Genomic DNA, 11,230 nt, shown 5'->3' on the forward strand with positions numbered 1-11,230 from the left:
ATTTGCGGTAACAACGATGTTGAGTACTTCCTGCAACATACTCGCATGTAATTGTATAACCAAGTAGGCCCACTTGGCGCACTAATGTATGACCTAAGCTAAATTTAAGCCACAGGAATTTCTACTGAAATCACAACACAATCAATTTAAGAGAAACGGGAATTCTTGTCGAACATTTTGGGGTGCCACAAAGGCACGAACTGAGTCCAAAAAACATGTCAACCGCATAGCAAAGCTAACCGAAAACAATAACCAAATTGAAACAAAGAGGAAAAAAATACTTGTGCGAGTACGAGTAGTCAACAGCAATCAAACACATACACACACACACCTATCAAGCACCGTTTTAGCTACGAGACAGACAAAGGCATAGAATGCCGCATAGGTGAGTAGACAGCCGACAGAAGTGGCGATTGGGCGACAACCGCTCTTAAGCAATTGTCCGCCAGCAATAGGCCTGCTGCTTGCTGCTTGTTTTCCAACTGAACTGTAACCGAGTCAGAGCGCTGAGTCCACTGTCGACACTGGAGCAATTCAAGTGACACCTGGGCATTTGTATGTTTGAGTTTACCTTTTTTTTCTTTTAGCTTTACTATTCCTTTTCCAATTAGTCTCAGCTGCTTTTTTGCTCCGTGTTTTACACACCTTCAACGCCGCGCTCTTGTCCCCGCCACTGAGGCATTGACGCTGCTGTCGAGCTGGCCAGGCGCGCCAGAGTCGAACCGTCGATTCAACTCCAATTACGGCACAAGCGGATTTATCGCTGTTGTCGTTCAGCATTAGACATGCCACACCAGCAGCGGCGACAACCAGCCAGCCAGCCAGCGAAACATGCAATCGCAAAAAACGAACGAAGTTGCTAACGAGAAAAAATATAACCCACAGTTATAGTGAGCAACCGCACTCGCTCGAGTTCAACGTTGACAGCTGGCCAACCTCGGTCGCAACTCGAGTGTCGGCCATAGTTAGAGTGAAAGTTGTAGTCACGCTTTGGCCAGTTTAATGGGCCAACACCCAGTGCAAAAGCGCAGTCCGCAGTCGGCGCTACACTAATCGGGAAAAGAGTGCAACAAAATGAAAAACTGCGCACCCAAARTGCAATGAAATTCATCGATCGCGTCCTTCAACAAACGCTAATCAATCGCTCATTTAAAATGGTGCAAGCTGTTTGGTGTTGGTGTTGTTGTTTGTTGTTGTTTTGGTTTGTTGTTTGTTGTTTGATTTTGCATTTTATTCGTGTTGCGCTGGTGGCCGTACACAGTTTGCAATGCAAAACGCAACAATGTTTGGCTTTGCAGATAAATCAGTTAGTAACTGTTCTTTCATATATTGCATGCATAGCAGAGCTTGCGATTGAAATCTACTACACAGAGAGAAAAGATGCACAAAATCTTAGAACCAAAGTGCAAAAGTCGATTTTCTGATACCCCTCCACAATGGTTTAACTAAATGCTGTTATATCTCTTAATTTTATTATGCCACTTTATACCAGTTGTTTGCTCGGTTGGACACTTTCCAGACGCCACGCCTAAAGCATTCAGTATTTGAAAAAATTTATTTGATTAGTAAATAGTTTTTTCATTTCTGGAGCGTTCCCCAACGTCCTTAGTGGTGAATAAGCTGCTAAGAAACGTGGAAGGCAAGGACCCTAAGGTAGTGGCATAAGCGGACGACATTGCAATTTTAATAACGTGTAGATGTCTATAGACCAAACCCACAGCAGTATTGTGACCTTTACTTTCAAGACATTCCAAAATGGGCATCGCAAGTGGGTCTGAGATTGAAGCCGGAGAAAACGGATCTGATTATATTAAGCACAAAATCCCGCTATGGAGGTTCTCTTCGATAAATGGGATACAACTCTCTCTCACAAGGACTGCACCAAGTAATTTGGGGTAGTCTTGTACACCAAATTGCTGTGGAAGCACAACTTGGAAAAAAGCTAGAGAAATGCTAGCAATGCTTTATATGATCTTAGGCAGACGCTTGGCACAACATGAGGGTACTTTCTCTCTCTCATTCATTGGTGCTACACAGCTATTTTAAGATCAATTCTGCTTTACGGTGCAGTAGTATGGTGGGCACGCGTACAGAAATCCACCTACTGGAAGCCAATGGAAAGAGTTTAGAAGCTCGCTGCGCTGTGCATAATGGGAGCTTTAAGAACAACTCCAATGGMGGCTCTGRAACTAGTACTAAACCTGCCACCTATAGACCACTGAAAATTGCGGAATCGGTGGGACGACTACTAAAGTTATATGGCTAACATGTTAAGACATGATCAACATCTAGATGACGATATGAACAGAAGCATGSTAAAGAAAATCGRAACCCGATGTTCACTGCAAAAGTMATGTGMAAAAGGGTAGATCGAAAGTACACAAAATTTCTATTGACACTCGATTAAAAGGACTGCAGGCACATGATAAAAACATGAATACTAACTGGTGACTGTCTGATGTCAATACATGGGCTGACAGAACGAGAAGACTACAGGAAAGAGTAGACTGTGTGCAAAATTTCAAAGTAATATCTCGAACATCGATTTGGCTAAATCGACTTAGGTCCTCTCGTTGATTATTTACATACGTACATACTATATGTACAGAATATACTTTATGAGGTCGTTTTGGGTGTTACTAACATCTTGGCGAAATCAAACACTGCAATCAAACAGCTCTTACTGACCATCCGTTACACTGGACACTTGGAGATGATTCTGAAATTTGTAACACATATCTTAAGAACACTTAAAGTAGAGCGATAATTGCAATGRTTTTAGGAAAATATACGAACTTTTGCTTTGGAAAAATATTCARCGCTCGTTTGAGGAAAACTGAGCGAGAGTAGAAGAGGCCGTTCCCAAGAGAGTTGGGCCTAAATAAGCGGAAGGGATTTGAATTTTTTATCCGTCCAAGGACTGACTTGGCACCATACCTCGAATTTACTTCAGGAATGTTTTCTGGCACTACAACAAAAATACATTAGAAGAGAAAGCAAGACAACAATAACATTCCTTTCTTGAGTATTTTGCTACTTTTGTATGCAAATTATTAGCGGTGTAACATCACATTGGATTCCAAGTAACAAGCTATATTTTTACTCAGTGTACATATCTGTATAAAGTATCTATAGCAGCTGCATTGCTGTTTAGTTATTTTATAATTGTTTTGTTATTAAAGCGAACTATTTCGCAATGTGCAAAATTAATTTATTGCAGTATAAGCGGCCAAGGTTCTCGACTGGCTGCACCAGTTCTGAACTCACAACCAAAGCAATAAAAAAAGGCTGCCGTACATACAAATAGGTGTGGTTTTAAGCTGTGGCAACAACATCAATGAAATCGACTGTGGGCAAAATTAAAAAAGTAATAAATAAATATGCTGATTTTATCAGCTCCAATCTGCGTTATGAAAGTCTGAACTTAATAGCTCAGCTGCTAACTYGCAAAGCAGTGTTTACTTTGGTAACACCGTACCAATAGATTCGGTTGCTTGTGCCCCAACTGAAAGTCATAACTCGAACATAAATACCGGCAAATCAGTAAATCAATCTCTCAGCCAAGCTGCCACAAAAGCAACAATAAACAATTCTTTCTTGCAAAGCGGAACTACAACGACAGTCAACTCCTTCGTGCTTTGCTTTGTGCGCCATACTAAMCGGGCAAGGGGGTGCGCTGCGGTGCGGTGTAGAAACTTCTCATTTCGTAAAATGTTGGTCACGTGCACTGCTTGCAGGCAACACGCGAAGCAACAACAAGCAATATGCCAACTTATATGCTTAACTATTTACTTGCGCTTATGTGCACTTTTATATGCAAATGCAATGTTGTTGCAGCTAAACTGGGCAGTAACAGCTGCCACAAAGTGCTCACATGCTCGAATGCTTGTGTACATTCTTTTTAATATGTTGGCATGTACTCGTGTTTATATATAGAGTTTCGACAATCTGCAATGCTCGAAATTATTGGTTACGTTGCAATAAGATTGGGCAATGCATGCGCTAGACACCACAGYAATATTGTGGTACTCGACTGCAGTTGCAAACAATTTGCATAGCCACATTTATACTAACATTCTGCAAAACAAATACACTGTAGGAAAAGTGAGAAGTAAAATTCTCTGGTTCCCAACAAACTTGCCGAATTCTCACTGTGCTTAACTCGCAAGTGAAAATAATGAAACGARCATCAATTGTCCGTCAACGCTTAGAGTGTTTTGAAATGAACTCGCACACCTTTTGTTTAAAGTAGAAGCATACGTTTGTGAGTAAAAGCTACCAATTCAGCTTGCAACTAGAGCATTTTCCGTCAGGGTGAGCATAAATGTGTGCGCTCTATGGTTTACGTACTTACGCTCTCTTCCTCCGCAAAAGCAAATGTGTTATTTGTATTACGCAATCAGTGGCAACGTTTTACAAAACTAAAAGTATGCAGAGTGATACTTCTGAAGATTATCAAAAAAATTTCTCTTTTTTCTACTGAAGCTCCGAGTTCAAAAACTAATAAGAGATTTGGTCTTACATCGGTTTTTGCAATTTTTACAAATTTTCTTCTCAACATCAATTCTATGTCCACTGAGGATAAAGTAAACTATTGTGGCTTTGTTATAGCATAGAGCAGAATCGATGTTTAAGTAGTACAACAAAGAGCTCATTTCTTCARTGCTCTCCTCGTCATGTAGATACGACAAGTTTGAAACACAATCATATTGTAATCTTCAAGTTTAAATTTGGAGCGAGTTTCTTTCTTAGTTATTTGGAATGCTTAATCAACCTAGGTGTTTTGAATTGTTTGTYGCCGAAATTGCACTAATCGATTTCATGTGGAATTATTTCCATAATGAAGTGAAAACAGTTTCTATACTTAAAACGCATATAGCACATGATAACCAACTAATTGATGACTGAAATTGAAGCTTGTCCACTCGGTGACATTTGGTTTCAACAAAACGGCGCCACTTTGTACACATCGCTTTAATCAATGGATTTATTGAGAGAACACTTTGGTCAGCAGATAGTTTTACTTTTTAGTAAATGTATAACACACCGTTAGACTTTTTCCTGCGGGGACATGTTAAGTCAAAAGCCTATTCGATGCAGGTCTTGGAAATGCTCGAAAAAGTCAAAGAAAATTGGCCTGAAATGGATGGACGTAGCCGCGGCCAACATTTGGAAGACCTAATCTTCAAGAAATAAATGCCAAAGAATGCTTTTTCGAATGATAATAAAGATTCAACATTCAATTTGAAGTTTTCGTGTTTTTTCTTAAAAAATTTAGGAAACCTCAAAAACGAACACGCTTTAAAATGTGAGTATCAAGCAAAGCTTATAGAAAAGGTCGTCGAAACATTACTTCCAAAGCACTATTGGATGTCTTAAGCTAAGCGATGAAACAATGCTGCGGAGTCACGTTCGCTATGTACGGAAGCAAAACAAATCGAAAACAAAGTGCCTAGAATAGTTGGCATACCCAACAGAACTCTKTAGGAAGCAATAACCTCGAAAGCTCGCCTGTTCGCTTAAACTTATAACACTTGAATAAAAGAAGAAGTGTTAACCAACCCGACCCCGGAAAGTGCAACATTTGATTTGTTTGCAAAATCGAGCATAATAAGAAAYCGCTWGGAGTTAGCAAGCAGAAAGCCAAATTGACATACTAGGAAAAGTAATCAAAGCTCTGGATGAAATACGCGCYCAKGAAAAYCTCATAAATWTTATAATGAGCTGTTTTCAAAACAGAAGAGTGATTTTAGAAGGCACCAAGAGCTCTCTATCTCGAATGAAATACCATAAGGGTCAGTTTTAGGCCGCTGTTATGGAATGTCTTATGTATATGACGGGTGCTAACAAAACAACAATCAACAGAGGTGACGTGTTATATTAGCAGCAGTGGCTAAACAACTTGATGATTTAAGAAACAAATGCAGTGAGTGTGTAAATAGTCTACTCGTATAGTTTTTTTTTTTTTTGTGAGCTTGGAACTGGCTGAACACGAAGCAGCAGTTTTACTCATGAGCACGAAGGTGGAKTAAAACCGATTAGTGCTCACAATAGGGGAATGTGAGATTATTACGCAGCCACAACTGAAAATCGTTTAGAATTATGGTAAGCAGGGTCCTATTGAAAGAAACATTTTAAAAAAGTAAGTCATAAAAATCTTGAAAAATAACTAACACTAAATTAAAGTCATTAAATTTAGAACATATATTTAGTAAATACAGTTAGAATAAAAATACAGCAATTCCTGCAATTGCAACTCAGCTGATTAACCTGTGAAGCAAAGAAGCTATAAAATTGCAATGTCAGCTCCTAATCTGAAAGCGCTTAAAGCCCATTTACTAAGGGTGCACACACGCACACCTAGCAGATTTATGGCTGAGTAGATGACTGGAGTAGAAGGCAACTGTCTTTCGACTTCACACAAGATTCTCGCATGCATAATTACGTAACAGGCACTCGATGCTGCCGATGATGATTTAATGGATGGCTTGTTAAGGTTACGRTGCAGGCGAAATGGTGTGCAGCTGAGATTCCACCGAATCATTTCGTATAATCACCGAGGCAATTGAYTTTGGGCTTGTTAAAGTTGGCAACTGCAATAATTTTGCCATCAATTCCATCAGTTAAATAGAGCGTCGTACACATGAAGCCGGCAAGCAACAGTGGCAAGCACAACGACAGTGCCTAGACTGTGGCAGAGTGGGTTGCCACTTAGAAGTGGTAGAGCATTCATTAGAGTCCCGCTTATTCGCACTTGACTAGATGAAAATTTCTATTGGCGCAAACACACATAGACGCTTCACTTTGCTATTATGTGCAAGACAAAGTATATAATTTGAATTACCGCAGCTTTTATTAATACGTGGCGGTGAAAGCGTTAATTGGTCTTAAGCAGGCGACGGCATGAAAGAAGTGCTGTGCAGCAGAGCCTCGCTGTACATAATTCAAAAGTCGATTGCGAGCTTGCAACATTGCYGACTACAGCAAAATATCACAGATACCTATGCGTATGAATGTCGGTGAGCGTTTGCGATGAATTAAGGCATCACTGCCGAGTGACAAACCGCCTACGCTGCCAACCCGCCAACCCTCCCCTCATAAACAACTAAACAACTGTCGAGCTTGTGAACTTTGACTTGTGACACATGTCACAAGCAACTACTAAGCGAACTTGCAACATGCCACGTCTGTGCCAACATGCGTATGCAGCACTGTGTGTGTGTGTGTGTGTGCATTAAGCCCGTAATTATGCGATCGATCAAATGCAAATCACCATCACAATGCCACTAACAACAGCGCAAGGCCAATGAACCGCACTGCATGCCCGCCTGCCGTCATTGCAACCTCGCTGCAAGCGCTGGTGGGCAACTCAACTATGTACTTGCATGCGTGGTGCGCAACAAGCACGGCAAKGACAATGACGGCACCTCATCTACACGGCACTGCTGCTTTGCTACACTATGCGARCAGCATCCGCACCAACAGTGTCGGTTGTTGCACTCGCTGCAGCTGTTCTGGCGTTGCTCTGGTGCTGCCCGGGCTGCTCAGCCGCTGCCGCAATGCAATCGATGCTCGAGCCACTTTATCTATTCATAGGCTTCGTGCGCTATTTGTATGTTGGCGTTGGTAATTTTATATGCAGATGCGGTCAACAGTTTAGCCGCAATGKTGCACACAAACTTGTTGTTGTGGCTGCTTTGGTGGTTGCCCTTGTAGTCTGCGCCGATCGCAGGGGAGCGAGACTCACCACCGGCCGCTGGTGTTGGGCATGGCAAAACACAATAGCGYGAATTGCAGCTGCGAAATTGCTGCTAGGAGGCTGTTGCTGCAACATTYAAACGGCTTTTGTTTGTAGGCGCGCACAAAGCAAACAATGGATTAAAGGCRAAAATCTGCCCAGCTCGCATACAAATGACTATAAAGGGAGCATTTTTATTGAGGATGCGAATTTAATCATTTTTAGTTGATGCAACTCCGGGACATTATAWAAAGCTGATATTAAATGAGGTTAGGGAGTTGAGTTTGCAAGCCTTTTGCGTAACAATTATTTGATCCTTTCATATTGAATTAAACGCTCTCTGTACAATTTTGGATATAAACTTCTGCCAAATAGCATTTTCTACTTTATTTTTCCAATTTTCAAGTTGGTTTGTTGCTTTGGTTCGAAAGAGTATGAGCGTCAGACCATAGGCGGTCACACTTAGGACATTATTAGGTCGTTTGTGCTTCTGGATGGTCTTATCCAACAACTCAGTATCCTGACCGGGCATTTTTGCATCCCACTACCCAATAGCTATCTAGTTGTAGCATTGKGAGTCGTGGAATATATCCCGCATTATCCGGATGATGGCTAAGCAACCGCACAGATAATTCTGTATAATCTCTTCAATCTCCGCGCATGCTTTACATTCTGCCGTGTTCACTTTTCCATTTCCTGAAKGTGGGATCTTTAGATTAAGTGCGCTGTAAGGAGCGCTATAATATTACTAAGCTCCATTTTTTTTAGAAATAAAATCTTTTTGGTCTTCCCGCTATCAACTCTATCTAGCTTTGTGGTGCGYCCACTGTTGCTAATGTTCTAAGACTCTATTCATCTAAGGTCCAGTGCTCCCACAAGCCATTGAAAGAGCTGAATGATCTAAGATAGCTTAGGGGAATTGTGTACCCAGCTGCTGTTTTGCACGGAATTTTGGCCTGAAATTTSCCATGCATTTTCACTATCAATTGGCAGTGTGGAATGGATATGCTAAYCACCTTGCTAGGGGTTGGGGACCATCTAAAACCTCTGCCGTACTTTGGATTCGGCTCCCGGTTGCAATGCAACTCCAAATTCAACTAACATAGTGTCAGTTCTTCYCGCGAGCTACAATGGCCCCTGCTCTTCATGATACTAGATTTAAGTCTCCGGAAACATCTCGTAGCCGAAACTACTGCGAGTTTCACTTCCATACTGGTGAACAGGGGTTAGAACCCATACGCGCATTACACGCACACATAATTTACATAAGAAGCTAACCGTAAGTCTCGGCTAAGCCCCTTCGCCGCCTAAACAATTCACGTGCAAGCAACCCTAATTGTCCGGCATTTCGACTAGTAGAGTCTAGTGGACTAGTGGATACCATCTAGAGCCCCTCGTAAGGACTATTGTCCCAACGCTGCACTTGACCCAATCATCTAGAAGCCTTCTACTCCTAGATACCCCTCCCTTTCCACATCATCATCGGAAATGCTATCGTTCTGCAGCAATGACACACTTAAGCCCTTTATTAGCCTGAATGCAACAGCGCTCTGTATGACAATCAGGCCAAGAAGGGATGCACCAAACAAAACCTTCATTTTATTTATTACTACAGAAGAAGTTTCATGGATTGTTAAAGAAGAAGTCCTCTACTGTTTCTATATCACCCTTAGAGCCGTCGAATACTATGTATATTACGCCGTTGGAATTATCGCCAACAGAACCATTAGTCCATACTTATCCACTGAGGAATAAAAACGTTGTGTTCAATTCCTTATGAAACTCCTCCCATTCGTATTGCCATTTAAACCCGACCCGAGTCGAGTATGATRCCAATGCCGAAGTGACACCTAACACCTATTCAAGTACACTTTTAGCTAGCCTTGGAGATCAGTCGCCTGGAACAAATTACTGCTGGATGTAGAGGGAATCCAGCATAAAACATAATTTGTTCCAGGCGACTCATCTCCAAGGCCAGGTAAGCTAGGGTCGGCTAAATGAGTAAGCCTTCTTTATAAGAGAGTAAGGAAAAGTTACAGTAAAATAATCGCGAGTTCTTAACTCTCAGACGACTGAGTGGACTTATTAAAGACCTTCCTTTAAATTTTTCAATTTTATTWAAACTTACTTCTTGCCACTGGCCAGGAAGACATCCAATTCCGCAGACATTTTGCAGCACAAAGCTTCCTGAAAGTGTCCCTGCGAACAGTTTGTGTTAATTAGATGTCCCTCTGAAAATACACAAATACCAAACGAATAATGATTAAAGCATATCACCGAAAATCAGCTTAATTAGTGATAAATTCTCTAGCAAATAAATATGAGCAAACAAAAAAAGCAAKAAAGAAGAAGCATGCCGGATAAGCAGCGGCAAAAACGGTAGCTAATGCCATGGCGCATGCGCACACAACAGACACATATGACCAATCAAACAAATGGAGAGCGCAACGGTAMAGGGTAGCTGAACACAGAATCTTCCCAGTGCCGCAGAAACGAGCATATCGCATACGGAGCTTATCTGCGTRGCCTGGCAGCGCCCGATACCTACCAAACGCCATACATACAATATTGCGAATTTCTGTTCACTCTCATACCGCAAGTGCGTGCCTCATATGCCATACATACACCTTAATTGGACGAAAATTGTTGGAATATTTAAAATCGCCTCTTGGCACAGTCCACCATATACAAATGGACACATACATACATATATGGTTGGCCCTTTGCCGTACCGCTTATTAAAAAGCGAAACCATTTGAGATGACGAAGATTTACGCATATCGGCGCACACATACAAATACATGTGAATATCAACGAATAAAAACGAATAAAACGAAATGAAATTGACGCGGCAGCGTTGCAAGTGAAGCAGTAATGCGGCTGCCGGCTAGGCAGCTCAACGGTCGCAGGAGGATACACACATTTTTCAAAATCCAACGCGCGTTTAACAAAAATTCAGTGGGCATGTTGTAGTCCTAATCAAAATTCCGTTCGGATGCTTGAATGTGATGCGGCTGCCGCGAACACTCGCCGATCACTGCACCGCCGCCACCACACACTATGCCACCGCTCTTTGTTCCACATTCCTACTCACTCCCGGGACTGTGATCTACCCAATCGACCAGCTAGCAGGCAGACTCACCGGCACTGACTGGTTGACGGGCTGGTTGGGTTGTGGCTTGCATTGCGTTCGGTTCTGTGGCGAGTCATCTCAAAGCATGCGATAAACGATATTTCGGTAATGACACAAGCGTTACCGAAACCAGATCTTCTTGCTGATTTTTAATTTATTATGCGAAACTCTACAATGACTCGAAGACTGTGTGTGTGCGTCTTCAAAGCAACCAGTTGTCAGGGGCGATGAAGACCGTTGAAGGTTCCTCATTAGTCTGTTCATAATGGTATATTAATCAAAATGCCACAATGTGACAATAACAACAATACTAACAACTTGCTGAAAGAATACGGTGGGGACATTGGCAGTTTACTTGG

General features: G+C 41.8%; 1 protein-coding gene across 2 annotated transcripts in view; it reads right to left on the minus strand.

Annotated features, from left to right (window-relative positions):
- The window catches only part of LOC108965727 (fringe glycosyltransferase), a 124,943-nt gene that overhangs the window by 28,683 nt on the left and 85,030 nt on the right, over positions 1–11,230 (minus strand). For both annotated transcript variants that reach the window (XM_018928317.1, XM_018928316.1), the window contains exon 4: positions 9,867–9,969. In XM_018928317.1, the coding sequence (XP_018783862.1) occupies positions 9,867–9,969 (103 nt within the window). The remainder of the gene's footprint in view (positions 1–9,866; positions 9,970–11,230) is intronic.

The sequence above is a fragment of the Bactrocera latifrons genome, unplaced genomic scaffold (genome assembly GCF_001853355.1).
Source record: "Bactrocera latifrons isolate USDA-ARS-PBARC rearing strain unplaced genomic scaffold, ASM185335v1 scaffold_147, whole genome shotgun sequence".
Taxonomy (NCBI): Eukaryota; Metazoa; Arthropoda; class Insecta; order Diptera; family Tephritidae; genus Bactrocera; species Bactrocera latifrons.